General features: G+C 45.9%; 1 protein-coding gene across 9 annotated transcripts in view; it reads left to right on the top strand.

Moving 5' to 3' along the window:
* Positions 1–27767, top strand: part of frya (furry homolog a (Drosophila)) — a 45560-nt gene that overhangs the window by 13505 nt on the left and 4288 nt on the right. For 6 of the 9 annotated variants that reach the window (XM_062473848.1, XM_062473844.1, XM_062473843.1 and 3 more), the window contains exons 3-54: positions 1417–1470; positions 2162–2301; positions 2421–2511; positions 2731–2810; positions 2901–2981; positions 3933–4101; positions 4291–4383; positions 4551–4649; positions 5203–5304; positions 5698–5801; positions 6446–6554; positions 6858–6944; positions 7145–7316; positions 7411–7543; positions 7657–7764; positions 8196–8451; positions 8564–8746; positions 8869–8955; positions 9517–9776; positions 9995–10184; positions 10396–10520; positions 10938–10995; positions 11137–11228; positions 11495–11667; positions 11774–11934; positions 12920–13030; positions 13611–13765; positions 14116–14215; positions 14309–14480; positions 14888–15141; positions 15239–15382; positions 15821–15989; positions 16325–16415; positions 16511–16593; positions 16896–17046; positions 17496–17599; positions 17688–17873; positions 18508–18709; positions 19009–19130; positions 19216–19403; positions 19512–19606; positions 19716–20308; positions 20519–20616; positions 20814–20984; positions 21125–21265; positions 21977–22156; positions 23088–23252; positions 23591–23665; positions 23765–23935; positions 25298–25498; positions 26479–26616; positions 27428–27588. In XM_062473848.1, the coding sequence (XP_062329832.1) occupies positions 1417–1470; positions 2162–2301; positions 2421–2511; positions 2731–2810; positions 2901–2981; positions 3933–4101; positions 4291–4383; positions 4551–4649; positions 5203–5304; positions 5698–5801; positions 6446–6554; positions 6858–6944; positions 7145–7316; positions 7411–7543; positions 7657–7764; positions 8196–8451; positions 8564–8746; positions 8869–8955; positions 9517–9776; positions 9995–10184; positions 10396–10520; positions 10938–10995; positions 11137–11228; positions 11495–11667; positions 11774–11934; positions 12920–13030; positions 13611–13765; positions 14116–14215; positions 14309–14480; positions 14888–15141; positions 15239–15382; positions 15821–15989; positions 16325–16415; positions 16511–16593; positions 16896–17046; positions 17496–17599; positions 17688–17873; positions 18508–18709; positions 19009–19130; positions 19216–19403; positions 19512–19606; positions 19716–20308; positions 20519–20616; positions 20814–20984; positions 21125–21265; positions 21977–22156; positions 23088–23252; positions 23591–23665; positions 23765–23935; positions 25298–25498; positions 26479–26616; positions 27428–27588 (7628 nt within the window). Of the gene's footprint in view, positions 1–1416; positions 1471–2161; positions 2302–2420; positions 2512–2730; positions 2811–2900; positions 2982–3932; positions 4102–4290; positions 4384–4550; positions 4650–5202; positions 5305–5697; positions 5802–6445; positions 6555–6857; positions 6945–7144; positions 7317–7410; positions 7544–7656; positions 7765–8195; positions 8452–8563; positions 8747–8868; positions 8956–9516; positions 9777–9994; positions 10185–10395; positions 10521–10937; positions 10996–11136; positions 11229–11494; positions 11668–11773; positions 11935–12919; positions 13031–13610; positions 13766–14115; positions 14216–14308; positions 14481–14887; positions 15142–15238; positions 15383–15820; positions 15990–16324; positions 16416–16510; positions 16594–16895; positions 17047–17495; positions 17600–17687; positions 17874–18507; positions 18710–19008; positions 19131–19215; positions 19404–19511; positions 19607–19715; positions 20309–20518; positions 20617–20813; positions 20985–21124; positions 21266–21976; positions 22157–23087; positions 23253–23590; positions 23666–23764; positions 23936–25297; positions 25499–26478; positions 27251–27427; positions 27589–27767 lie in introns of those variants that run through there. The other 3 variants (XR_009931655.1, XM_062473850.1, XM_062473847.1) reach the window with 3 other exon arrangements.

The following is a 27767-nucleotide window of genomic DNA, read 5'->3' as shown; positions in this document are numbered from 1 at the left end:
TTCACAACTTGGAGCTCTTCTTTAGCATGACTTGGACAGGTGGGGGCTGCAATATGTCCTTAGACTTTGGTTACATTTTTGGGTGAGAAATCTAAGAGGTGTCCTCTTGCTGCTCTACAGAATGTTTACCACACCATGGGGTATGAATATCCCTGGGAAAAACACCTTGGTGTACAGTGCAGTGACCAACAAGAGTCGAATGGACATGTTCCAATAGAGCCACTTTTGCAGTCTAGGTCTACCTCACACAGTGTATTGATACACTGAGGGAACTGCAGTGAATCATGTTTTTTGGATGTGATTTAGACCTGCGTGGTTCTGAGCATGGCAGTGTGGCGGCAGGGTCACAGCAGCTGTCATACATATTTGTGGACAGTCAGGGGGAGGAGTCAGGGCTCAGTGGGCTGCCAGGCACCACTTGCTCCCAGAACACCACCCACTGCCCCCTGAATATGAACTGCCCCACTGAATTCACTGCGCTCAGTGCATACCCTGCTAGTTACTGGCTACATTTCATAAAGCAAATCTTCAATTATTTTAGGAGGCTCAATCAGATTCTGTTCTACAAGACTAAGGTTTTAAACACAGGGAGGGTCCTGTCTCTTTAATGTTTCTGTTGTGAGTTTGCACAGTCCGGTACTGGGGAACGTGCTTGTGAAGGATCTACTAGTCATGGCCCTAGTTCCTCAGGGTAGTGTTAATTAATGCTCAGAAAGCACAAGCCCTCTGTCTCCTGAGTCATTATCTTGACTTCCAGCCACACTATTGGCCAGTTATGGACATTCAGTTCAGTTGTCCTGACATTAGCACCACCACACCAACAGTTAAGACTTAAGAGTGTAAGATACAGCTGCTTCATCACTCATTGTGTGTGACTAAACATGGGTAAGACTGACATCATCCTGAATGTTCAAAACTTGAAGCACCACCCAATACAAACCCACATCTCAAATTCAAGTGTATTTGGAGGAGTACACCCATTTTTAGCTTGACCAGGTACATGTACCTGCAGACCAAACACTAATATCAGTTTGTTAGGTATTACATCCTAACTTCATAAAAATCTACCACCATGGTGTAAAGAACATTGGTCAGCATGAGGTCTTCTCAAAATCAGAACGGGGTGGGGGTTGAGATCCAGGTGCTGAATCAAAATGGAGGGCATTATCCCTGATGATTAAAGAGTGTAATAATGTGGGCCATCATTAATGTCCCATTTTTAGTGTCTGTCCGTAGATGCCTGTTCCCATGTCTGACTGATGGCTCTCTCATTAATGCTCGCTTATAAGCTCTGCTCCAAAAATACTCTTTTTACAGACTAGGGTCTGACAGATGGATAAAATTATGAGCTAACCCTCTGTGAACTATGTTAACCTCCTGATATATAACTTTGTTACCATCTTTTTGCGTTTCCAGGAAAAGCCATTAACAAAATCCCTACAAAGAGGAGAGGACCCGCAGTTTGACCAAGTGAGTATTGCACGGTGTTGTCTGTGCTACTGCTGCTACAGTACCACAGGTGTTTTGTATTACTGCGGCACTTCGATATGACTGTGGCGAACCTGGGCAGGCTGCTGCTGGGTGAGAGGTGTCTCTGTGCCAGCCAGGGCAGGAGTGTTTACCTAGCCAGCGTCGACGGGGCTAGGTGTGTGCTGCATGTGGGCAGGGGCTGCAGACAGGGCCCTTTCACAGCCACAGGCCTGTGTTTGTCCTGCTTCGTCAGGCCATTCAGCTGCAGCACAGAGCCCGGATTCTTCTCTGCTGTGTGCCGAATGAAGGGCTCGCTGTGTTCCCTGCTCCTCCTGCTACACTCTCCCTCCCTTCCTGTGCGCTCTGAGCAGGACCCTGCCGCCCCACCCTTCCTTCCTCCCCCCTCTTCCTCACCCCCCCCTCCCTTCTCCTTCCACCCTCCCCTGGAGTCGGAGGCCACCCCATAAGCACAACATCCCTAAGGACCTCATCCCCTCCCTCACTCTAATCCCATTCTCTTCAACCAGGCCACAGCCACAATACACATAGTGAACAGATGAAATAACACAGGGCTTTTTTTAATTTCATCGCAAAGACAAGTAAAGGGCACTTTAAAGTCATGCAGATCATACACAGTGCAGACAACAATACCTGACATATTTTTATATATCATGTATTTCTTCCATTTCAGTTGATCAGTGCTATGAGTTCCCTGGCTGAGTACTGTCTCCCCTCCATCCTGCGAACTCTGTTTGATTGGTACAAGAGACAGACTGGGCTGGAGGAAGAGTCACATGAGTACAGGCCGAGGGCCAACACTAAATCCAAAAAGTAAGTTATGTATCAGTTTATTTTTTACAAAACCCATAAAGTATGTCTTTATATTTGAAAATAATGATCACTTTGTGCCTGGATTGTTTCTTGCTGAATCCTTTCTCTGTCTTACACAGTGACGAGCAGCAGAAAGATTATCTTCTTGAAAGGAGGGATTTGGCCATTGACTTTATTTTTTCTCTTGTACTTATAGAAGTTTTAAAACAGGTGACTGGATTTTCTCTATTTCCCGTCTGATAAGATTGTTTGTCTATGCAATTTAACCACATAAAATATAAAGTGTTTTTGAAAACAATTTAAAAAAAAATAGTTTATTAAAACAATTAAATATATTAATATTGCCATTCCATAATAGTTAGCCACGATTGGTATTTATTCTGAAACAGAAGAACGTTCTCATGACAGAGTTCCTTTCTCCATGACTAGATGCCACTCCACCCTGTCCTGGACAGTTTGGTCAATGAAGTCATCAACTTAGCCTTTAAGCACTTTAGATACAAAGAGGGGTAAGGCTCTGTTGCTTTAACCACAAGGTCATTTTGTCTGTAAACTTGTCTGCATTTGTTCCTGCTTGACTTGCCTATTTGTTTTTACAGGTACCATGGTCCTAACACTGGCAACATGCATATGGTAGCAGACCTCTATGCAGAAGTCATAGGTGTACTAGCTCAGGCCAAGTAAGTCAAATTGGGACGGTAGTCCCGGTAACTAACGTAGTGGAATAGTCTATTCATATTTATTTATTTTAAGTGATTTATGGTTAAGTCAGTGACTGGTATTGTGTGGTGTGTGTAGTCTGTCTCTAGACAAATACTCCTGCTCATAACAGTGTGATTCTCTAGTTGTAGTGACAGCAAGTAAATATGACGATGTGTTTTGGACAAATTCCCTTCCCACCAAACTAGGACTGGAAATGGATGTATGTTTATTTGAAGTTTCCAGATCATTGCATCAAGGAACAAACTCTTAAAATAGGGATATGGTTGGTGAGCGTGCAGTGTACTGTGCCCTTTCTCCAGACTGTCAGCTGGACAATTTCTTACAGGAGATACTGCAGTGAGGTGCTTACACAGATGTGTCAGACTCTGTTTACATATTCAGGCACAAGTGTTGCCATCATAAACCAAAAAAGAATTGTCCAACATGGATGGAAGGAATGCAGACCAATTGTATTTTGTTATTTTTTCTTATGAAGGTGAATTAAGGAGATTTTGCCTTGAGGCAAACCTATGTGAGGCTAAGAATATCTCAAACAGACTTCCACTAGTAGCTGCAATGAGTTTCAATCTGCAAGGACCAGTAAAGAGAGGAAAGTGGAAAGCTCAGCCCAGCTTCCCAAACAAATGGACTGCAAATTTGAAAACCTCCAGAACACTCCCATCTCACAGTCAATTTGGAGAGTATGGTTTATACATTAGAGGAGGATGACCTGCATTCATCTGTGGGAACAGAGATTTGCCTCTAGAGTCAAGGTCATCAGACAGAAAGAAAATCCTGGTGTCACCTTATCCCAATCAAACCTAACCACCTTTACCAAACAACTTGTCATTAAAATACAATTAGAATAATCTTTCCTTATTAATCCTTATCCACTGACAATAAACTGTTTCAACTCTGGTCCTCTTCAGGTTTCCTGCTGTCAGGAAGAAGTTTATGACGGAGCTGAAGGAGCTGCGTCAGAAGGAGCAGATCCCCTACGTGGTCCAGTCCACCATCAGCCTCATCATGGGGCTCAAGTTCTTCCGCATCAAGATGTATCCTGTGGAGGATTTTGAAGCCTCATTTCTGTTCATGCAGGTACTGTACACTGGGCTCATACAGTAATATCCTTATCACAGGACTGCAGGCCCTGCATGTTTTCTCGTACTGTCTGTACTTTCCCAAGTGTGTCCTCTCTGCATTCTTGTTCTCCTGGCGTGTAGATTACATTACACCGTCGATGTGAGGATTTATTCTGTGTTTAGCGAGTGCTCATCTCTGTTACAGGAATGTGCCCAGTATTTCCTGGAAGTGAAGGACAGGGACATCAAGCATGCCTTGGCCGGTCTCTTTGTGGAAATTCTAGTTCCCGTCGCTGCAGTAGGTTTTACAGAGCATGACGAGTCCAAATCAAAGTTTACGTCGAAATGTACCATGGATGAATCACATTTCTATTATCCTGGTTCGAGTCCTTCCTTTTAAACAGGCTACCAGTAAACCATTGTGTGGCCCTGAGTGATGCTAATCAGTTTTGCTCCGTCCCGCAGGCTGTGAAGAATGAGGTGAACGTCCCGTGCCTGCGTAACTTTGTGGAGAGCTTGTATGACACAACCCTGGACCTGTCCTCCAGAAAGAAGCACTCGTTAGTAAGTCATCCAGCAGAAAAACGGCTTGGGCTGACTGCTTCCCCACAGTCAACATGGCAGCCAAACATAGTTTCACAGCTTAAAGGCTGTGAAAGCATTTCTGGGAAGCATTTCAGAGGCAACAACTTTGAATTTCTCCTTACTCAAAATTCACAAAGGGAGAGCATATAACTTCTTCAGAGCTCAACAGCATTACTCTATATTCTCCCTTCAGGGGTCTGTTCTGGCTGCAATTCACATACTGCAGTTTGAAATGGTAGTTCACGGTGTGATTGAGAGATAACTGCCCTCATGGAAAAACTTCACATTATGTCTACATTACCTTGAAGTAGTGATGGGGACTGCAGACAGATCCTATCACATGGAGTGTCAGTGAAAACAGGAAGAATGTGCTGAGATGGCCATGGTTCTGAGTTCACAGAGTAGTGGGCGTTAGCAGGTTATGGAGTAATTATGCAGTTAAATCGTGTACACATGTACATATCAGATCCACTTGACTCAGTTCATTAAGGTATCAAAAAAGAGAACCTAACATTTGATGTATTTTCTGCAGGCTCTGTACCCTCTGGTGACATGTCTACTGTGTGTGAGCCAGAAGCAGTTTTTCCTCAACAGATGGCATGTGTTTCTCAACACCTGTCTCTCCAGCCTCAAGGTAGCCTGAACAGAAATTAATCATCGCCATTTAAAACTGCACATTGTTTTGATCTTAGATCAGGTTGGAGGAGTGTTTTAATTGGTGTGCTACAGTACTCTGGTTGCAGCAGAGAGCCTGCCTGAATGGTCTGTGTTTCAGACCTTATTAAAATCCCTGTGGTTTTTACTGTCTTCATACAGCTGCTTTTAAAAACATTGTGTTTTCAATTTCATTGAAGTCAGGCAGCATTATCACTCTGACTTTCATTGTCAGTGTGAAGTCTACAGTATATTTTAAATCTACTTTGTTAAACTCTGGTACATCTTGATGATTTTGTCTTTTTACTCAATTGAAATACAGTTATAGAAGCTTTAGTTGATGTGAGTGCCAAATATGGGTTTGTTTCTGTAGAGCAAAGACCCTAAAATGGCACGTGTGGCCCTGGAGTCCCTGTACCGTCTGCTGTGGGTCTACATGATCCGGATCAAGTGTGAGAGCAACACTGCAACACAGGGGTAAATATCCTCATCCATGCTTCTCTGTTGAGGAGGTGCCACGTAGCAGCTTTCCCCCTGACCTCCAGTCAATATTAAAGTCCAGAAGAAGTCCAGCCCATTCCCCAGAGTCCTGCGCATGGCACTGCACTCAGGAAGCTTGTTTACGTAACCCAGACAACTCATGAATAGTATCTTTCTTGGTATGACTGGAGAGCAGAAACTTGTTATTGCAAAAAAAAATTTTTTGCACTGTACTTTCCTTGAAGCCAAAAAAATTGCATTGGTCTTTTTTTACAAAAGACCAATGCACATGTATGGCTGTTTTGTAGATTGATTACATGGCCACAGACACTCGCAGATAGAGTAGTGTAGGTGTACGGTTAGGGCAGACCAGACAGTTCTGCTGACCCAGAGAAACTGTCCACAGCCTTGATCATGATGAGACCACTGAGACCATGAGAAATCAGGTCAGACTTGATAATTAGCTCTGAAATAAACTTGCCTTAAAATAAACTACTTTTCAAGAAATAGGACAATGTAAGGCCTGCTGTTGCAAAAAAAGTTAATACCCTATCCATTATGAATGTCTGCAGTAAATTAATGATCATGTTCTTAATGAAATGCTTGATTTGATTGTCTCTCTCTACTTCTCTCCCTTGCAGCCGCCTCACCACCATTGTCACAACCCTGTTCCCCAAGGGATCCCGCAGTGTGGTGCCCAGAGACATGCCCCTCAATATATTTGTCAAAATTATCCAGTTTATTGCACAGGTAACTTAACACAAAAACTTCAGTTAACAAAAGTCTTATACATACTTTTGATTAGTTTCAACAAGTTCCACGTTGGCATAGTTGGTGCAACTGACCTCCCAGCCGTCAGATTCCCATATTTTCAGTGGCTTAGCTTGCTAGGCTTGGGAGGGGGTCACGTGTGTTACTGTAATTGACGTACAGCTGAGATGGATCTCTATGAGGAGACACGTGAGGAACACCGCAACGCTGCAGGGCGACACAGAGACACCTGTTATTATGGAATGGATTCAGTTCACTGTTGAGCTTTTTTTTCTCTCCCAGGAACGACTGGATTTCGCTATGAAAGAGATCATCTTTGACCTACTTTGTGTTGGAAAACCAGCAAAAGCCTTTAGTCTTAATCCAGAGGTACAGTGCTTTTAATTCCTTTCCTTGGTTTACTGCTGTACAAATATACATTACACATACTGTACATGTTATGTTAGGTTCCCTTAGTCACCAGTAAGTGCCCTATAGTAAGTTATATGCTGTAGGTATAGAATGGCATTGAGTTAAAAGAACAGTGTCTGCAGCTTGTGAAGTATTGTGGGGTTTGTCTCTTTGTGCAGAGAATGAATATAGGCCTGCGAGCCTTCCTGGTGATAGCAGACAAGTTGCAGCAGAAGGACGGAGAGCCTCCTATGCCGAACACTGGCGCCATATTGCCCTCTGGGAACACTCTCAGGGTGAAGAAGACCTTCCTGTGCAAAACCCTCACCGACAATGAGGCCAAGGTCATAGGTCAGTAGTATCTACTGTGAGACCGTTTTGAAGAAAAGATTCGGCAACATATTCCATAACATGTTGTGTTGTTGGTGTGGTCCGTGTATTGTAGGTATGTCCCTGTATTACTCCCAAGTGAGGAAAGCTATAGATAACATCCTGAGACACCTGGATAAGGAGGTGGGGCGCTGCATGATGATGACCAATGTTCAGATGCTGAACAAAGAGCCTGAGGATATGATCACGTGAGTATAGTAGGAACATTTCAGTCAACCAATGGATATACAATTTACAGTCACTGTTCTTCAGGATAAAATGGTCTCAGGTTTGAAGTTTGACCTTGTGTTTGTTACCTCAGAGGTGAGAGGAAGCCGAAGATCGACCTGTTCAGGACGTGCCTGGCTGCCATCCCGAGGGTCCTGCCGGACGGCATGTCCAAGCCAGAGCTCATAGACCTCCTCTCGCGGTGAGTCTGCACGGGAAACACTCTTTGATGGATGGACCAATCGTCACGTTTCCCCGAAAACCATGTGTAATGTGATCCCTCCCAGACATTGCCTGGCATCTGGCTATCTGGCCAGAAGATCGAGCTAAAGAGATGTCATTTCCTGTCATTTCCAATGCTTAGACCATTAAAGGTCAGAAATGGCTCCTATCTCACAGGACCGGACTTAAGTTGTTCCTCTCTGGTGAAGCATAGTGGTTTGCACATTTGGAGTAAATGGAGAGATTTCATTTATCTACACTACTCTGTTCTGTAGTGTATAAAGGGCTGCAGCTTAAGACAATGAGCTCTCTCCTCTAAGACATTTTCATTTATTCAATACAAATCCAATTACTTGGCGATGATAGTGAGAAGCGTAATGTATCGACTTACAGTCTGCTTTTCCCTGCCAGGCTAACCATCCATATGGATGATGAACTTCGACTCATCGCCCAGAACTCCCTTCAGAGCCTGTTGGTGGACTTCTCTGACTGGCGTGACGACGTCCTGTTTGGTTACACCAACTTCTTGTTGAGAGAGGTCCAAGACACTCACCAGGGCATGCTAGACACCTCCCTCAAGCTGCTGCTACAGCTGCTCACCCAGTGGAAACTGGCGCTGGTCACGCCTGGCAGGAGCTACGACATGGCCAAGATACACTCCCCCGAGGTCCTGACTCCTGATGAAATATTTGTCATATTCAAATGGTTGGAAATGGACAAAGAAAATGCACTGTTAGATTTCTGACGGAAGGCGTATGATTGTATGTGCATGTTTGCAGCTGCTGCAGACAGCCTCCAGTCACAGAGGGCCTGCGGAACGTAGCCCTCACTCCACCGTTCTCCACGCTGTGGAGGGGCTGGCCGTGGTGCTGCTGTGCTCCTGCCAGCTCAGCACTCGCAGACTGGCCGTCTGTATCCTCAAGGAGATCCGCAGCCTCTTCCTGGCCATCGGACAAGCTGAGGTGACTGCTGGGGGTCAAGTGAATCTGTCCAAGTTGTGTGGTGTGTGTGTGTGTTGGTAATAGCCAAGTGTATTGCGTGTGGCTGGGTTAAGTTTGATGGGTTTTTCGTGCGGGATCTGCAGGATGATGACACGCCCATGATTGAGATTTTGGACCAGCTCAGCCCTGTGGTTCTGGAGAGTTTTGTCAATGTGGCAGTATCTGACACGGTGAGTTTCTCTCTGTTTGTGTTTTTGGTTGCGGTCCTATGAGCTCCCAGTCTGGGTGCCTTCACTGAAGGCCTCTGTGTGTCCATACAGTAGCCTTGTCTGTACTCTGGCTGCATTTCCCCTGCAGTCCATTTCTGTACATTTTTTGTATTAAATAAGTACAGCACCTTGACTAGATTTCCAAGCGGTGATTCAGAATCCTGATTAGCTCAGCTTGGCTTACACTCTCCAGCTCTCCAGATGACCCTGTCAGCTCTCATTGATCAGTTCAGCTAGTGTGGGGGGAAATATGCTTCACTAATTATGAAATGTCTGGACTCTTGGGGATGAAAGTTGTACCTGATTTACTAAAATGGAAAACGTAATTACTACGTGTAGCTGCTGGGTTTTTGTTGTTGACTTGTCTTCATGTGTGTTTATGCTACACCGTCACTGCCGGGCCTAGACCAGTTGTGCAAGCAATCCACTGAGTCTTCACCGCACTTCTTTACAGTAGAAGGTTTTGAGAATAAACATGATGTTGTCTGACTCCTGCTGCCGCCGCCCCCCCCCCCCCCCCAGGCTGCACTGCCACTGGGTCACCACGTGGATCTGCAGTGGTTGGTGGAGTGGAACGCCAGGCTGGTCAACAGCCACTATGACATCCGCAGCCCCTCCCACGTGTGGATCTTTGCCCAGTCAGTGAAGGACCCGTGGGTGCTGTGTCTCTACAGCCTGCTCCGCCAGGACAACCTGCCCAAGCACTGTCCCACGGCCCTGAGCTACGCCTGGCCCTACGCCTTCACACGCCTGCAGCTCATTATGCCCCTGGTAGACCCCAAGTGAGTGCTTCTCATCCCTCCACACAGGGTTTATAGGACAACATGTGTTATCAGCTTATAGAACACCTTAACAGTGACTCTACTGTCCTCTTCTCCCTCACTACCACTCCTATTCCAGTTATTCCTGTCAGTGCACTTTGTCAATGTATTTATGAGCAGCTTAAGATGAACTCTTATCAATATTTGCTGTCCTCTCTGTGTTTGCCCATGGATCCAAGTAACCCAGTGTATGCTAAGAAGACCAGCACCTCAGGTGGTGGGGAGAACTACGTCACCCTGTGGAGGAACTACCTGATCCTGTGTCTGGGTGTTGCCAAGCCCAGCATCATGAGTCCTGGTCACCTGAGAACATCCACACCTGAGATCACCGCCACCACGACCGATGGCAACGTCACCTACGACAACAAGGTCCCTCCACCTCTCTAAAGCCTGGCCTAATTCATTCCACTGCTCTTTGTCTCTCCAGGGTCAGGGTTTGACAAGGTGCTGTTTACATTTAGCTAGAATCATATTTCACAAGAGCAGATCTCCAAACAGCGCCATATATCAGCTATAGGAACTCCATAGCAGGATAGCAGGTGTTGGGTGTTACCTGACTGGGATGTGTCGGGTCTCTCAGGTGATTGGAACGCCGTCGGTGGCCTGGCTCCTGAAGCAGCTGGTCCCCCTGATGAGAGCAGAGAGCATTGAGCTGACCGAGTCACTGGTGCTGGGCTTTGGTCGTACCAACGCCCTGGTCTTCAGGTACATCCCATAGAAACATCTAAGACTTCCAAACCATGCTAGATTACAGTGGTATTTACCAGAGATGGCAAAAGTACACACATCCTGCACTCAAGTACAGATACTCATTTTTTTTTATACTTTTTTTTTCAGTCATGTCGACATTGCTGACTTCCTCTGTCTCATCCATAACGTGTCTTTTTTTGTAACAAAAGTTACAACTTAAAAAAACATTTTCATCAAAAATATTTTTCAACCTTTCAGTGAAAGTAAAAAGTTGTCAGAAAGATAAATAGTGAAGTAAAGTACTGATACCAGAACAATCAACCTAAGTACAGTAAAGAAGTATTTGTACTTTGTTACTTTCCATCTCTGGTATTTACACTAAAGTAGTTATTGTGTGTGTAAACATTGGTTCATTCTTGTGTTTGATTTCAGGGAACTGGTTGAGGAGCTGCATCCGTTAATGAAGGAGGCTCTGGAACGAAGGCCAGAGGTGAGTGGTATACTAATCCCAGCCATGTGCTCATTATAATGCTAATGATATCATATATGAAAATGTGTTAATCTAGAACAACCACAGCCTTCCTCTGGCTTTGATACAGCTGTGATGTTGCTGGGTTACCCCTCCCTACAGAACAAGAAGCGTCGCGAGCGAAGAGATCTCCTCAGACTGCAGCTGCTCAGGATCTTTGAGCTGCTGGCAGACGCTGCGGTCATCAGTGACAGGTCAGTGTCTGATTCACTGACACAGCCTCCCTCTTGGCCCCCCAACACAGCACCCCCCAGACAGAGCACCTCCCCTCCCCAGACACAGCCCCCCCCCCAGGGTCCCCCCAGTGGAGCTGCACCAACCTATACTTCCTCTCAGACTTACGCAGTTCTGTGAGATTAAAACATACAAGAATTCTTTTTCTTTTGGATGATCATTTTTCACCAATGCTATCGCTTCTGTTTCTCTCTCTCTGTTCTAAAATACGAAACGTGATCCTCAGCACAAACGGAGCCCTGGAGAGAGACACCCTAGCTCTAGGTGCTCTGTTTCTAGAGTATGTGGACCTGACCCGGATGTTGCTGGAAGCAGAGAATGACAAGGACCTGGAGATACTGAAGGACATCCGAGCCCACTTCAGCGCCATGGTGGCCAACCTCATACAGTGTGTCCCAGGTAAAGGCCCCAACTGTGTGGACCTGTCATTCATAAACCAAAACACAAATAGCCTGTCTGTTTGTCTTCCTGGTATACTAACAATCTGTTTGTGTCTCCTTCCCAGTGCACCACAGACGCTTCCTGTTCCCTCAGCAGAGCTTACGACATCACCTCTTCATCCTCTTCAGCCAATGGGCAGGCCCCTTCAGTGTCATGTTTACCCCATTGGACCGCTACAGCGACAGAAACCACCAGATCACCAGATACCAGTACTGTGCTCTCAAGGTAGGCCTGCCCATCCTTCAGCTCCAGGTCCTGGTTTACATTATCACCCCTCCTTCTAACATTATGAGGTCAGCATGGGAAGTGGTTATAGGGGGGGTTATGGGGGGGTCAGATGGCTGAGTGGTTAGGGAATCGGGCTATCATTCAGAAGGTTGCCGGATCGATTCTGGCTGTGCCAAATGAAGTTGTGTCCTTGGGCAAGGCACTTCACCCTACTTGCCTCGGGGAGAATGTCCCTGTACTTACTGTAAGTCGCTCTGGATAAGAGTGTCTGCTAAATGACTAAATGTAATGTAAATGTTATCAGTTAGAATGTAAAACATGTTGAATGATCCGGAAATGAAGGGCTTTGGTATTGAGTTACTGTATGATGCAGCAGATATCTGTCTTCTCCAGCTTAATACTAAGTTTAAAACATTCCTCAGCTGATGCTAATTTAGACACCAGACAAACACTCTTGAGTCATGTCTAACTTTATCTTCCAAGTTATTCTACATATAGACATGAAGCTCATACCACAGCGAACTGTAACACAGATGTTTTTAGTCCCGAGTCCAGACTGTAGCTGTCTCCATGGCATACAGTAGACACAAGGGTTTCTAAGAAATGAATATTTATTAAAGTAAAGCTGCTGACTAGGCCATGTTGGTGACATTCCAACCTACCTCATTGTGTTTGCTGGAAGCTTTCACTGTTTAGATAGCTTCAGCTTTGTTGACTGATCCCAGCAGATAAAGACCCTGACATGGCTGTCTGAAAGGGCAGATACTGTACCATATCGGATAGTTTTAGTGCATCTGAACACTTACCACGTAACCAAACTTGCCCTCATTTGAGTTTTCATCTAGTTACTCTGACGGGGGACTTCCTTTCCTAACAATGGTTGCAGTAAATTCCATGGGCAAGGGTCAAGAACACAGTCAGAGTGCGTGTCTGAAGCTGTTCTCTGTTTGAGGGATGGTTATTGTTGTTTGTCCTCTGACAGGCCATGTCTGCCGTGCTGTGCTGTGGACCAGTGTTCGACAACGTTGGCCTGTCTCCAGATGGATACCTCTATAAGTGGCTGGATAACATATTAGCTTGCCAGGATCTGCGGGTATGTGGCCAATAATTCATCACTGTGGTGCATTCACACAAAGCCCTGACCCAAATAGCCCTCACTGGTAGTTTACTTAGCAGTTCTGAGTGAAAACACGACTGCCTACTGCCAAATGTTTCCTTTTGTTCCAACTAGCGAGGAGTTATGGATGCCTTCTGTTTCATGGTAAATTTGCAGAAAGATTATTCCATCGGCTGGGGCTCTCATCAAGAATAAGCACCTGTCTTTGTATGCAGGCTTTTTTCCCCGGTTCATTCCTGTTATGGGGCAGAGCTGACTTTCAGCATGTTTGCATTCTGTGGCCTCGAATGAACAGCTCTAGCTGGGCAGGTTGCCCAGGACAAGTCATTCATCCTCTATAGCCGTGACAGAGATCCTGGTATCAGTTCAAGCTACTCCTCCTCAAGGCTTAAAAACAGCTAACACCTTCACTCCCCAAATATATTAATCTTTCTGAATATATGCAACTTGTGAAATCTTTAGTCTGAAATAATGAATTATGTCGTTTAAAAAGGGATGCATGGGGGAGAGGAGTGTTTTTGGAGTTTCCTCTGACTTCCTTCACATCCTGGCGCAGGTGCACCAGCTGGGCTGTGAGGTAGTCATTCTGCTCCTGGAGCTCAACTCTGACCAGGTGAACCTGTTCAACTGGGCGGTGGACCGCTGCTTCATTGGCTCCTACCAGCTAGCCTCAGGCTGCTTCAAGGCTATAGCTACAGTCTGTGGCAGCAGGTAGGGCCACACAACACCGGCATGCTGTTATACATCACTTCCATATGACAAATCTCCATTGTATTGGTGCTCCATTTTCATATTAGTCGGCAGGTAATGTGATTAGCATCCTAATGATGTGAGTTTGCTCCAGATTTTCTTGTTCTCTGAACCCCGTGTGGAGAGCGCCCAGTAATGAGACCTTGACTTCAAAGAGTTATCCATGCTAATCCTCTTAAAGAGCTCACTACTCATATCCCATTTGGCCCCATTTTGCCTAGAGTTATTGTGAAGTACATACAAGTGTAGACTAAATAAAGAACTCTTAATTGTACTTTTCAATCCTAATGCTGAATGTCTCTCTATTACAGAAACTACCCCTGTGACATAGTGACACTGTTAAACCTGGTACTCTTCAAGGCGTCTGATACCAACAGAGAAATATATGAAATATCAATGCAGCTCATGCAGGTAAGACACCCGCACACAGAGATCAAACTCTGATGCCTTTCTACTCCATTACTCTCTGGGGTAAATAACCTGCCTCCTCTCTACACTCCACAGATCTTAGAGGCTAAGCTGTTTGTGTACTCTAAGAGGATTGCAGATCAGAAGTCCAGTAGTATCCTGTATGGCACCCACGGTCCCCTGCCCCCCCTCTACAGGGTCTCCCTGCCACAGCTCTCCAGCCAGCTGGCCAGGATGTACCCTGAACTAACATTGCCACTCTTCTCAGGTAGCTGGCAGGATGTGTGTGTGTGTGTGTGTGTGTGTGTGTGTCTTGTGTCTAGCTGAAGTAGGTATCGTAGTTTAGTCATGGTTGTATACGCTCACACAGCTGTAATCTTGTTTTGGGCACTGGCAGAGGGTTTGCACTTCTCTCCCACTGATCACAGCAACAGGAGTTGCTTTTTTTAAAACTCCATCAGTTTTATCTCTGATGGAGTTCCCAGGCTACCTTAACTTAATACACAGGATTGAAGGAATAATGTAGACTCTCAAAACAGAGGATAAGGGGGACAGTTCACCCAAATAACATTCCTGTTGTTCTTTAAAACCTGGCTTCCCATTCTGTTGAAGCAGGCCTTGTGTCACTCTCTCTCTCTGACCTCTGACCTCTGGTGCCTCTCTCTCAAACCCCAGAGGTGAGTCAGAGGTTTCCCTCCACCCATCCCAATGGGAGACAGGTGATGCTCACATACCTCCTGCCCTGGCTCAGTAACATTGAGCTGGTGGACAGCATGCTGCCTCCCCTCCCCAGCCCTGGCCCCCCAGTGGAGGAGCCTGCTGCCCAGGACAAAAATGTGGGACCATCCCACCAGCTCAGGGGCACAGGCTGGGGCTCCATGCAGGCCACATCCCTGGTCCTCAACAACCTTATGTTCATGACAGCAAAGGTACGGCTTACCATAGGATAGAATTATCCATCAACAAATGTCTTCTCGAAGTCAAGGCTTTGACTGCCATGCTGGACTGACCGTGTTGTGTGTTCAGTATGGGGACGACGTTCCGGGCCCAGAGATGGAGAACGCGTGGAACGCTCTGGTCAACGATAGGTGGAGCAACAACTTGAGAATCACCTTGCAGTACCTCATCAGCTTGTGTGGAGTGAGCAGTGACACCAGCCTACTACCCTACGTGAGTCCCATCGCAGTCCCATCACAGTCCTATCACAGTCCCATCGCAGTCCCATCGCTGTCCCATCACAGTCCCATCGCTGTCCCATCACAGTCCCATCACAGTCCCATCACAGTCCCAGCACAGTCCCATCACAGCTAGGAGTCGCTGAACCATTTCTGAAGCTCGTGCACACTGAAGTCTGTCTGACTGTGTCTTGTGTTCTGGGTTCAGATTAAGAAGGTGGTGATCTACCTGTGTCTTGTGTTCTGGGTTCAGATTAAGAAGGTGGTGATTTACCTGTGTCTTGTGTTCTGGGTTCAGATTAAGACTGTGGTGATCTATCTGTGTCTTGTGTTCTGGGTTCAGATTAAGAAGGTGGTGATCTACCTGTGTCTTGTGTTCTGGGTTCAGATTAAGAAGGTGGTGATTTACCTGTGTCTTGTGTTCTGGGTTCAGATTAAGAAGGTGGTGATCTACCTGTGTCGGAACAACACTACCCAGACGATGGAGGAGCTGCTGTTTGAGTTGCAGCAGACAGACCCGGTCAACCCAGTGGTTCAGCACTGTGACAACCCTCCATTCTACCGCTACTCTGCCACCAGCAAGACTCCCACAGTGGCCTCAGGTGTGGCTCTGAGATATCTACATGAGGTGTTTTTGACGAAAGAACCTTCATTAATGGCCCTTGTGTGTGTGTGTGTGTGTGTGTGTGTGTGTGTGTGTACATTTACATTTAGTCATTTAGCAGACGCTCTTATCCAGAGCGACTTACAGTAAGTACAGGGACATTCCCCCTGAGGCAAGTAGGGTGAAGTGCCTTGCCCATAGACACAACGTAATTTGGCACAGCCGGGAATCGAACCGATAACCTTCAGATTACTAGCCTGACTCACTTACCACTCAGCCACCTGACTCCCCACCTGACTGTGTGTGTGTGTGTGTGTGTGTGTGTGGTCACAGGCACAACATCTAGTAGCAACACAGTAGTGGCAGGCCAGGAGAGTTGTCCGGATACGGACGATACGAAGGTGGCCAAAGAGAATGAAGAGAGGTAGGCCTCATGCCCTAGAGACCGTCGACAGTCTCACACAGCAATGTTGTATTAGCAGTTGTTATGGAGATGACCTGTGGTGTTTGTGACCCCAGGCAGAGCAACATGATGGGGAACCACAGTCGTCTGGAGTCTCGCTACAGCAACAGCTCGGGAGGATCCTACGACGAGGAGAAGAGTTAGTATCTTCTACCACACAAACTATGGAAGGCATTCTCTTCACAAACCCACAAGGCCATTAGCTGACAAAGACTTGTCTTTAAAAGGCGGTTCTGTTCTGCATGCATTTGTAGGAATGCTCATCATGTTTCTCTTGGAGAGAAACCAGGTGCTTAATCGTTTTATGGTGTGTACATGCCAAGTGTGTCTAGATAGGGAGGACCTGGCTGTGAAGACAGCAGGTGTGGTGTGTGTGAGTGACTGAGTGAGTGTGAAGGCTGACTAGGGTGTGACATTGTTACGTTCTCTTGCGACCTTCAGGTGAACCCTTGCCCCCTTACGCCGGCTGGCTGATGAGTGTTGTGGAGAGTAACCAGCCCTGTCCCCTTCCAATGCCTGTGAACGGAGGGTGCTGGGCTCCTCTGGTCGACTTCCTGCCTGAGACCATCACTCCCAGAGGACCCTTGCATAGGTCAGACACGAGCTGGCCGCTGAAACACTGACCCCACACTAGGACACGCATCCTGTTTAACGTCTTTTTAGATGCAGGCTGTTATCTGCTTCAGTGTACTGACGGTATAATGCGGAGTACAATGGCAGCTTTATGGAGGCCTCCTTTGACGTCTGTTTTGAACTTATTTCATTAGTTACAGTCAGCTCTGTGTTACCAGGGTGACCATAACTACAGCAGAGGTGGTTTGTGTTTGTTTATGAGATAGCAAGGAGAGTGTATGAAGATAGCGTTGGAACTCTTGGCCTATCTTGAAATAGTCATCACACACAACATGTTGATCAGTTGACTGATTTCAGAGCGTGTCTGGATTCCATGTTCATAGTGTACACATTCTGTTCCACGCAATCTCTTTGAAAATATGAAGATGCACTGAGGCCGTTCGCCATATGCCTGTTTATTTTCCGTAGGTGTAACATAGCGGTGATCTTCATGACTGAGATGGTTGTGGACCATGGTGTACGAGAGGACTGGGCCCTTCACCTGCCCCTTCTACTGCATGCTCTCTTCCTCGGTGAGGCCTCCTGAACACAGGCATGCTGGAGAGTGCTGCACCTGAGACACAGTGTGTGGAGCCTGATGTTCTGTCCCGGTGTCTCCAGGTATGGATCACTACCGCCCAGAGGTGTACGAACACAGCAAGCGTCTCCTGCTGCACCTGCTCATCACGCTCTCCTGCAACAGCAACTTCCAAGGCATCGCCTCCGTTCTCCTGCACACTCGAGAGATCAACGGCAACAAGACCCTCACCAGCAAAATTAACTTTCAGCCAGAATACTGTACCACAGGTACGGTTCTATCCGTTTTTGACACCCCAGGGGCACCTTTTGAATGGCAGCTTGACATTTGACACTTTGCTGCTCTCTCTGGCTTATCGAAATATCGGGATGAGGAGGGAACGTCTTGCATTCCTTTCAAGGGAGAGCTTAGTTTCTTATCTGAGAAGAAAACATTTGGACACTGTGCCAAAAACAATCATACCGTATGTGCAGAGAGAACTTCAGAGGTCTTGATTAAAGCATTCCATTCAGCTATTTATATCCATGGCCCAATGAGGTCCATCTACTAAAGCCTAGATAGGCTGGCCTGTTTTTTCCCTCTTTAATTTGTTTTTCTATATGTCTAGACTGTTCGAAATTATACACAGGATTTTTTACACTTTTGTTTGTTTATTGAAACAAAAATAGTGACACGTTTGATAATTCTGCTGTGTATTAGAAATCATGCTATAATTATTATTTTATCACATATTTAGAGCAAAATAACAAAAACACAACTTTTCAATCTCAGCTTCACGCCAAGATTCCAAAATGTTCCTCGTTGACCAATAGAGTTGAAATTAAGCAATCCTGCTATCTCCTCCCTCTTCCTCCTCCTCCTCCACCTCTTCCTCTTTCCCCTCCCTCCTGCCTGTGTGTCCAGGAGGAGGTGTTGACTTCCTGCGGGAGTGCCAAGCGTCTCCTGTGCCAGACTCTGGGCTGAGCTCCTCCTCCACCTCCTCCAGCCTGAGCCTTGGGGGCAGCAGCAGCAACCTGCCCCACATCTCCCAGGACGTGGAAGATCTGGACTCCACCACGGAGACGGACCAGAAAACCAACAAGCTCATAGAGTTCCTCACCACCAGGTACCATGTCTTTCTACTATGTGTGTCAGGTATACAACATGTCTGCTCAAATCTGTATACATCAGCTGAGTAGCTCACATACTGTCCAGTTCATGTGTCTCCCTGCGCATACACAGCCCCTTCATGGGCTGTCTAATGGCGGAATTCAACTGCCATCTAGTGGTTGGTTTAGCTAACTACAACTTTATTTCTATTCAGAAGCAACGTAATAATGTAAACCTACACATGTTTAGTTGCCAGAACATATCGAGCTAAAACTCAAAATTGTACCATGACTCTACTTGTATGTTGTTTTTAAGGGGCTATGGACCACTCTGGTCTCATGAAGACATCTCACCCAAGAACCAGAACTCCAAAAGCACTGAGCAGTTGTCCAATTTCCTGCGCCATGTGGTGTCTGTGTTGAGAGAACCCAAGTCAGGTAAACCTGCCATCACACCCTCGATGAGAGTGTCAAATGTCATTCATCAGTCCCCAGCAGTGACAGAGCCCTCCGTCCCTCCCAGACTTCTACCTGGAGCAGCAGCTGAGTGACGTGGCGCTGCAGACGGCCCTGTGCAGCTCCTCCAGGCACTATGCCGGCCGCTCCTTCCAGGTGTTCAGGGCCTTGCACCAGCCCCTCTCCGCCCGCGCCGTGTCAGACCTGCTCTCGCGACTGGTGGAGGTGGTGGGGGAGCACGGGGACGAAGTTCAGGTCGGTGTGCGTCCATGTGTGTATTTGTGTGTGTTTCTATTTGTGTGTGTGTGTATGTGTATGTTCAGACTGTTTGCTTCAATGGTAGCTTTCTTTACTTTTGCCCAGGGTTATGTCATGGAGGTTTTACTCACACTGGAGTCTGTGGTAGACAACTTGGCTGAGTGTCTGAAGAATAATGACCTCATGGCTCTTCTAATCAGGTTTGTTGATTTAGCTGAAGAATCCTGTTATCATTGGCCTCAAAGACTCTTCAGTGTTTAAGTCTTTCAGTGGTAAAGCCCATCAGTCAATCTTAATTGCTTTCCACAGGGCTTCCTCTCCAGACTTACTGACCAATGGGAAGCAGGTGTCAAACAGGAAGAGCACAGGGCAGCTCCCATTGGTCCAGGGCCTCAGCTCCACTGAGCGCAGCCGGCACCAGAGGAGCTTCTCTGTACCCAAGAAGTTTGGGGAGTCCGACAGGTCATGTGACCCGCCTCGCAGCGCCACCCTAGAGCGCTTCCATGCTTGTCTGCAGCAAGGGGGTGTTGCCAAACCCACCAGCCCCTCCTCCTCCAAGGACAACATCACCGACCCTGCCAACGTCAACCACCCCAGCAACCTGCTGGCCACCATCTTCTGGGTGGCTGTGTCCTTGATGGAGTCAGACTTTGAGTTTGAGTACCAGATGTCTCTGAAGCTTCTGAACAAGCTGCTGGGCCACATGTCGTTGGACAAGCAGGAGAACCGAGACAAGCTGGAGAAACTACAGAGCCAGCTCAGGTGGAGCACCTTCACGGGCCTCCAGCAGCTGCTTCTCAAGGGCTTCACCTCCTTGTCCACCACTGACCTAACCCTGCTGCTCTTCAGCCAGCTTACACCCGTGTCCAGGGTGCCTGTGGTGGACACCTCCCAGGCCATAGGTGGGCCCTCAGTATAGGACACCATGTTGACATTTCAAGCCGTTGATAGACCTGTTACATGTATTTAAAATATAAAGCTTCAATTATAAAGCTATAAATAAAGCTTGTGAAAGCTCCAGGAACATGCTTTACAACCATAACTGAGAGAACATGAACCCTTTCTCTCCCTCTGTTCCTGCTGTTTTATAACCTGTTCTGTTTGTCACTCAGGGTTCCCCTTGAATGTTCTCTGCCTACTCCCACATCTGGTGCAGAACTTTGATGGCCCCACTCAGTTCTGTAAAGACGTTGCTGAGAGGATAGCCCAGGTTTGACCACACATCAAACGACATGAACCATGTGATTAAGGACTGTCAGTTTAAGGCATGTTATACATTACACACTCTCTTTTTCTGTCCTTTCTCTCTCTCCCTCTGTCCCTCTGTCTCTCTCCCTCTTTCTCTCTCTCTCTCTCTCTCTCTCTCTCTCTCTCTCTCTCTCTCTCTCTCTCTCCTTAAATGGCTAGGTATGCCTTGAGGAGAAGAATGCTAAACTGTCCAACCTGGCCCATGTGATGACCTTGTACAAAACACACTCCTACACACGAGACTGTTTCTCCTGGGTCAATGTTGTGTGTCGTTATCTTCATGAGGCCTTCAGCGATATCACTCTCAACATGGTCACTTATATGGCTGAGGTTTGTATACATGTTTTGTATTTTACCATGTTCTGGAGAGACTCCATGACACCACTCTAAGACTAATACTTTTTTAATGTATTGAACACTATGTCCTAAGTCCTCCAGACCTTAACTGTTCTGTTGTGTTTCCTGTACAGTTGTTGGAGAAGGGCTTTCCTAGCATGCAACAGACCCTGCTGCAGATCATTTACAGCCTGCTGAGTCACATGGACCTGAGTGTCATTCAGGCAAAGCCTTTCAATATGGAGGTCCTCAAGACCATTGAGAAGTTTGTGCAGGTGAGATGAATTACTGTACAAATAAATTTCTGTATTTCTGTAATTTTCTTAAAGCAGCCTGGTGTGAGATTCTCCACACCTCCCATTTTCCTTGTCTAGTGTGTCTTAATTTGTTAAACAGAGTCATTTAGTACAACATACTATCCTGGGTGAATTAGGATGAGAGCAGCAAGGCTCATGCTTCACTGGTTATTGGCCGCACTAAATCCATTTACATATGTTTTGTTCTCCTTGGCCAGGGGTTATATTAGATGTTAAACAACTGTTCTTATACAACAGTAGCAGCTTGGTTTGGCATCAGGGATGTGATTAAGCCACACTATAAATATATAAATATCTGCATGTTCATATTGTGACTGGTAGGGTTGTCTGACAAAGAATTATAAGCCTCTGCCTGTGAGCCAAGCTCAGTCTTGCATATGAGCAGTAAATCTGGAGACACACCCAACAGCCCTCCATAAACAGCCTGTTCTCCTGGCTGCCGTCCCTCCCTTCAGTCTACTGTACAATGCATCCATTTTCCTCTGCTTTCGTGTTTCCATATTTGATTTGAGGTAACTGGATGAAAACCTTTTATTTGATAAAGATATTGACCTCTTTTTGTTATGTTCTACTGCTTGCAAGCGGGTTACTGTGTGTGTCTCTTGGTGAGTGTGTGTATAAATAGCTTGGGTGGGTGTGGATATGAATTCTTGTGTGTTTGTCTCGTAGACGGCCCACTGGAGGGAAGCTCTGAACATCCTGAAGCTAGTGGTGTCTCGCTCTGCCAGCCTGGTCCAGCCATCTCCTCCCCAGACTGACTTCTCCTACGTGGACGTCAGCCGGCTGTGGGACCGCTCTTCCAAGGCCCTGCCTGGAAAAACACTGGACTTCCATTTCGACATCTCAGAGGTCAGGCCTAGTCTTTTTTCTCTTTCTTTTTCTTTGTCTCTATCTCGCTTTCTATTTCTATCAGTGTAATTGTGAAACTTCCGTGTCACGTTGCGTGAGCCAAGCCATTCACAGAGGTGATTTATTTTGTGTATTGAGATGTTTTGAACATTACAACTATTACGAAGACCAGTGGGCCACAGGGTTTTATCTGTTTTCCAGGGTGTGGTGTTCTGCCAGAAATGTGAACTTTTTTGAAAGGGAAAATGTATTTCATTTTCTTTCATTAATTATATTTCTTCTAGAAAAGCCCCTTGAGATTAGCCTGAAAGCTTAAAAAGTAAACACAATTATCCCGGCTGTGCAGGGCTGGACAGTGATGTGAGAGACAGGGTGGTGCATGTGTGGGAACTGAACAGGGAGCTGTTTGTGTGGTTTATGAATAGCAGGAAATGATGTCAGTCTTTTTGCCGTCCTTTGTATGTGAATCAGAGGGAGTTCGCACTGGGCAGGACAGCAAACAGCCAGACCATTACAGCTTGAGAGAAACGTGAACAGACTACTTGTTTTTCAGACAAATACCTATACCCATATTTATAGACTGAAGTGAAAGAGAAAACAACATGAGCAGCAGCTTGCTTCTAGAGGCAGGAGGAATCCATATAATTGACTGCAGGTGAATTGAATAAGCTACATCTGTTCTCCATGTATCTAACTGCGTCGCCTGGCAGGGAGCAGCCCCATGGAGACATGTACACTGATACTGCCACCTATTGGAAGACTAATGAAGCAACATCAAATCTGTGTGTCTTGAAGCAGAGACCGAAAGACCAGAAGGAAGGCCAGGAGATCTGACACGGAGAACATGAATCTATCTACTGCAGAAAGCTCCTTTTCTTTAAACCTCAGCTACACATGGGACTCATGTCTGTCTCTGTGTTTATTTGTATAGACCCCAGTGATTGGCCGGAGGTATGATGATCTTCAAGACTCCCCAGGGCGGAATGGGAAGACGAGGGCCGCAGCCGTGACTCGTAGCACCTCGTCCACCTCCTCAGGATCAACCTCCAACAATGTCCTGGTGCCCGTCAGCTGGAAGAGGCCTCAGTCCTCTCAGGTGAGCTGCAGAAGGGGTCTGCTTCTATGTTGCCAAAACGGGCATCATGGTTCCACTGCTATATTCCCTTGAAGTGAGTTTTTAGAATAGACATAGACGCTGATGAGATCTATCAGCATTCTGGATAGTTGTGTTCACGGTAAAAATATTTCAACCCCATGTTGATTCCAGAGAGAATCTGGTCAAGAGTTAACTTCAATAAGTCAAAAGTAGATGATGTTGTCCTTTTATTTGTTGTCTTATTTGTAGTTTGCTAGTTTTCTCCAAATAAGCTACAGACTTGGCTGAGCTTGGGTGAACTGTGTGCCACCTGACCGTGTCCTCTTTCTCCTCTGCAGAAGAGAACCAGGGAGAAGCTGGTGAAGGTGTTGTCTTTGTGTGGACAGGAAGTAGGGCTCAGGAAAAACCCTTCGGTGAGAGACTGTGTGATCAAGACTAGCCCATGGAACACTTAGCAACACTGCGTCTGATCATGGAGCGCTTATAATAACCCTGTGTCACCCCATCTCCAGGTGATCTTCTCCAGCTGTGGGGATCTGGACTTGATGGAGCTCCAGCCCAGCCTTGTTTCCTCCGATGAGGGCACCAGGGAGCCTGACAACATGGACGACACAACCTCTGAACAGCAGTTCAGGGTCTTCAGAGACTTTGATTTCCTGGATGTGGAGCTGGAGGATGGAGAGGTGAGCTTTCTGTTCTACGGTAGTGTCTCAACCTGCAAGAGATTATGTCCTTTATCTTCACTCCTATACTATATTTGGCTAACTCTGTAGCTTTGCTTCACTGCAAGTGCTTGTTATAGTACTGTCTCAGTTTACCATGTGGAGGCTCTGTGGGTGATGACAAAGCATGAAAAAATATTGCTGCTGTCAGCTTAATGCAATCAGAGCTCAGACCTGCATCATCTCAGATGCCTGTCTCACTTGGTTTCTGTGGCTGCTTCTGATTCCTCGTCCCTTCCTGCTCTGTGTAATATGGTTTCTTCTTCTGTTTTTGTCTACGCCATCCAGGAGCTCCAGGTAAGTTCAGCCATGTTGCTAATGCTAATTCTGTGTTGTGTGGTGTATGGTGTAGCATAGATTACACAGTGAACTCTTGTTACCGGAATGTGTAACGGCACCCTGCATGCATTAAGTTATGCAGAAGTGGTTGAAGTGTTGGTAGTGTGTTTAACTGTCATGACTTGGAGTTCTTTTAACATTTACATTTAGTCATTTAGCAGACGCCCTTATCCAGAGCGACTTACATTAAGTACAGGGACATTCTCCCCGAGGCAAGTAGGGTGAAGTGCCTTGCCCTAGGACACAACGTCATTTGGCACAGCCGGGGAATCGAACTGGCAACCTTCAGATTACTAGCCCACTTCCCTACCCGCTCAGCCACCTGACTCCCTTTTAAACTTTTCTTTTTAGTTTAAATTCCATTTTGAGCAGAATAGGTCACAAGTATGCATATGCATGGTAGCACAAGCCGTTCTTAGACAGTTCTTATCTGTATTTACTGTATTGGCTTTAAGAAAAATTTAGTATCATGTCACCACTACTTTAAATAAAATACTTTATCAGCATACATCACACACAACCAGGAATAACTTCTGCCAGATATCTGATTACTTTTTGCCCTTCAACTATTTAATATTACCTTGCAGTACTACTCAATCCTCGATCAACGCCATTTAAAACTAATCACTATCACATTATCATCATTTGTACAGTAAAATCACATTTTATGTAACACTTTATGCATTGTGCTGTAATCCTAAGAACTGCTATTGAAAGCACATATTGAATGTTCCAGCCTGTAGTAGAAGGGAATCAGCTGTGTTGAGTTCCAGTTGTCAAACACTGTTCAGCCTCAATTACTTAGTGTTTCCTTTTTCTTTCTACTTTGGAGGGCTCTTGACGTAGTGTCACAGTCCATTTCCAATGTCTGCTTTTGTGGGGAGGGGGACTACTGTCTCAAGGACTACCCCCATTCCCAGACTAGCACTGCATGACTATGAGTCTGCACAGAAACTTGTTACTCATGTCTGTGTTGTGTTGCAGGGGGAGACCGGTGATAACTTTAACTGGGGGGTGCGGAGACGCTCCATGGACAGTCTGGACAGGAGAGACCTACAGCTGCTGGAAGAGAGCCAGTTGTCAGGCAGCCTGCCTAGCCTCAGCAACATCACCCACCAAGACTCTGACGAGTCCTCCGAGGAAGACTCCCTCACTGCCAGCCAGATCCTCTCACATTCACAAATTGTAAGTCAATGTCTGTGCCTTTCAGGTGATGCAAGAGATCTGTATCTGATGTACATAATGCACCCTTTTGATATACAGTTTATAAATACTTTAGGGGTGTAACGGTACACAGAAGTCATGGTTCGGCATGTACCGCGGTTTTGTTTGGTACAACAGGAAAAAGCAACAAATCCCAAATGCTAGGTTTATTTTCATATTACTTCAATGCCACATCCTAAACCATATGTTAGTCTGTTCCCAAAAGTCTTGTCTACACGACAGTGAAAATGGCTAACATTGTTCATTTGGGACTTTTGAGAGCTTAATTAGTGCGATGAGTGCCCTTGTTTTACATTATGAGCGTTGACATTCGCTCTATCTAGCTAGCTTGCCGCAAGCATTTCTCAAACTCCCTGAAATAAAATACAGACAGATGAGGGGAAATTGTGCAGCATTTTCGCTCATTTCAACAGATCAGCCTCATAATCTGTTTCCATAAAGTAGACACACCTGTTAATGACTCAGATTCTATGTCTGACTGCACCTTTGACATCTGTATCGTGACACTTCAGTACGAATACATGTACCACTATACCACTAATATACATACATTATAACATTGTATACTGTACAGTAGCTATCGCTCTCCTCTCTTTTAACCTTGATCGAACACTTCTTGTTCCCAGTTCTTCAGTGCTTGTAGGCAGATCCCAGAACCCTAGTGGTTAGCATTAAACCACAGCTTTTGATGTATGGGCTTCTAGCCAGTGGTATTTCATAGATGCGTTCCAACGCTTATATGCTTTTTAAACCAGCGTATCATTGTTGTAGTTCAAGGTGCTTTTCCTTGCTTTTCAGATGCCATTTACTTCTTAAAGTTCACAAAGAATGCTCTTAAAGTATGAGTTGTAGTAGTTCTACTAATCGTATAGTGATTGGCTAACATTGCATGATGTAACGTTTTTCTGTAAGGACTCCAACCCCAACTTTCCTTGTTTCAGATTGTCAACCTTTCTCCCACCGAGGAGCTCATTAACATGGACTCTCTGTCCCCCTCCTGCGACTCTGCTGAGCCTCAGCCTCTGAACACCAGAGAGCCTAGTTTCGATGTCTCACTGCCCGAGGACTCGAAGCCACGGGTGAATAAGGCGTTCAGAGTGTCTGAGATCTGGGGGCGTGCTGAGTCCTGTTCCTATCGCAGTTCCGTACTGGAATTCTTCACTAATGCTGCCAAATAGAAATCTGCTCCTCTGTCCTATCTCTTTTGGGAGATTCAGAGAATGCTTTCAGAAATGCATGTTTTCTGTATCAGAGGTATTACTGGTATGTCTCTGTAAACTTTCAACATTTCCTCTCTAAAAGATATGGCTGGGCCCAGTCTTTTGTAGTTTCTAGTGCATGTTAATAGCTGCAACATAGCTAATTTTGGGCCTGCTATGGGCTTATTCGTGCTGCATTTGTTTTATGTCATAGTATTACTGGCCGGTTGGGGTTTTCTTCACTGTAGGTACATTAGCAACAGGAAATGGCTCTTTTGCTGTGTCTGTTTAAGGCAATGTGTAGACCTTGTGTGTGGGTGTCTCTTTGCAATAACTAAACAAGCCTTTGCATGTGGGAGGGGAGCAAGGTTACACATTGTCTGCCCAAAACATGAGTGTCTGTGACCACACTGGTTTGCAAACATTTCATACAACACAATTTGGCATATTTTGTCTACTCTCACCCAAAATAAAAAACAAAACACTACAAAGATTGTCCTTGTCTTTTGGAAAGGTTAGTGTACCCATTTTACCCCAATATTGTTATTTTAATTATTATGTAAAATAACAACAACAAGGGCTTATGAGAACATTGAGTATCACTGCATATTCCCTGTCATAGTAGTACAGTGTTATTACATCGTGTACCTGATTCTGCTACTGAGGACAACTTTCTTTTTGTCTCTCCTAGCTGTCGACAGAAGAGGAGGACAGTAATGCCCAGGAGGACAATCTCTCTCTCTCTATCTCCGAACTTCCCTCTGGGTTTAACTGCAGTGACAGTTTCTCGCTGGACATGACTCAGGATGATTTCAAAGGAGAACTGGACCTTGAGGCCAACTGTCTGCCCAGGTATGCACAGTAAACCTGAGTGATCTTTACTGTGATAAGGGGTTAGTTAATGCTACATATATTAACCACACTTTAGCATGTAGCTGAGGATATGTTGCTACATTATGTTAGCTAGATATAATACGCCCCTAAAGGTTTAGCTGCACATTCCTTGCCACTGTTCCCTGCATCCCTCAAGA

This window comes from Osmerus eperlanus, chromosome 11 (genome assembly GCF_963692335.1).
Source record: "Osmerus eperlanus chromosome 11, fOsmEpe2.1, whole genome shotgun sequence".
In the NCBI taxonomy this organism is placed as follows: Eukaryota; Metazoa; Chordata; class Actinopteri; order Osmeriformes; family Osmeridae; genus Osmerus; species Osmerus eperlanus.
This window is presented reverse-complemented; position numbering and strand designations above follow the sequence as displayed.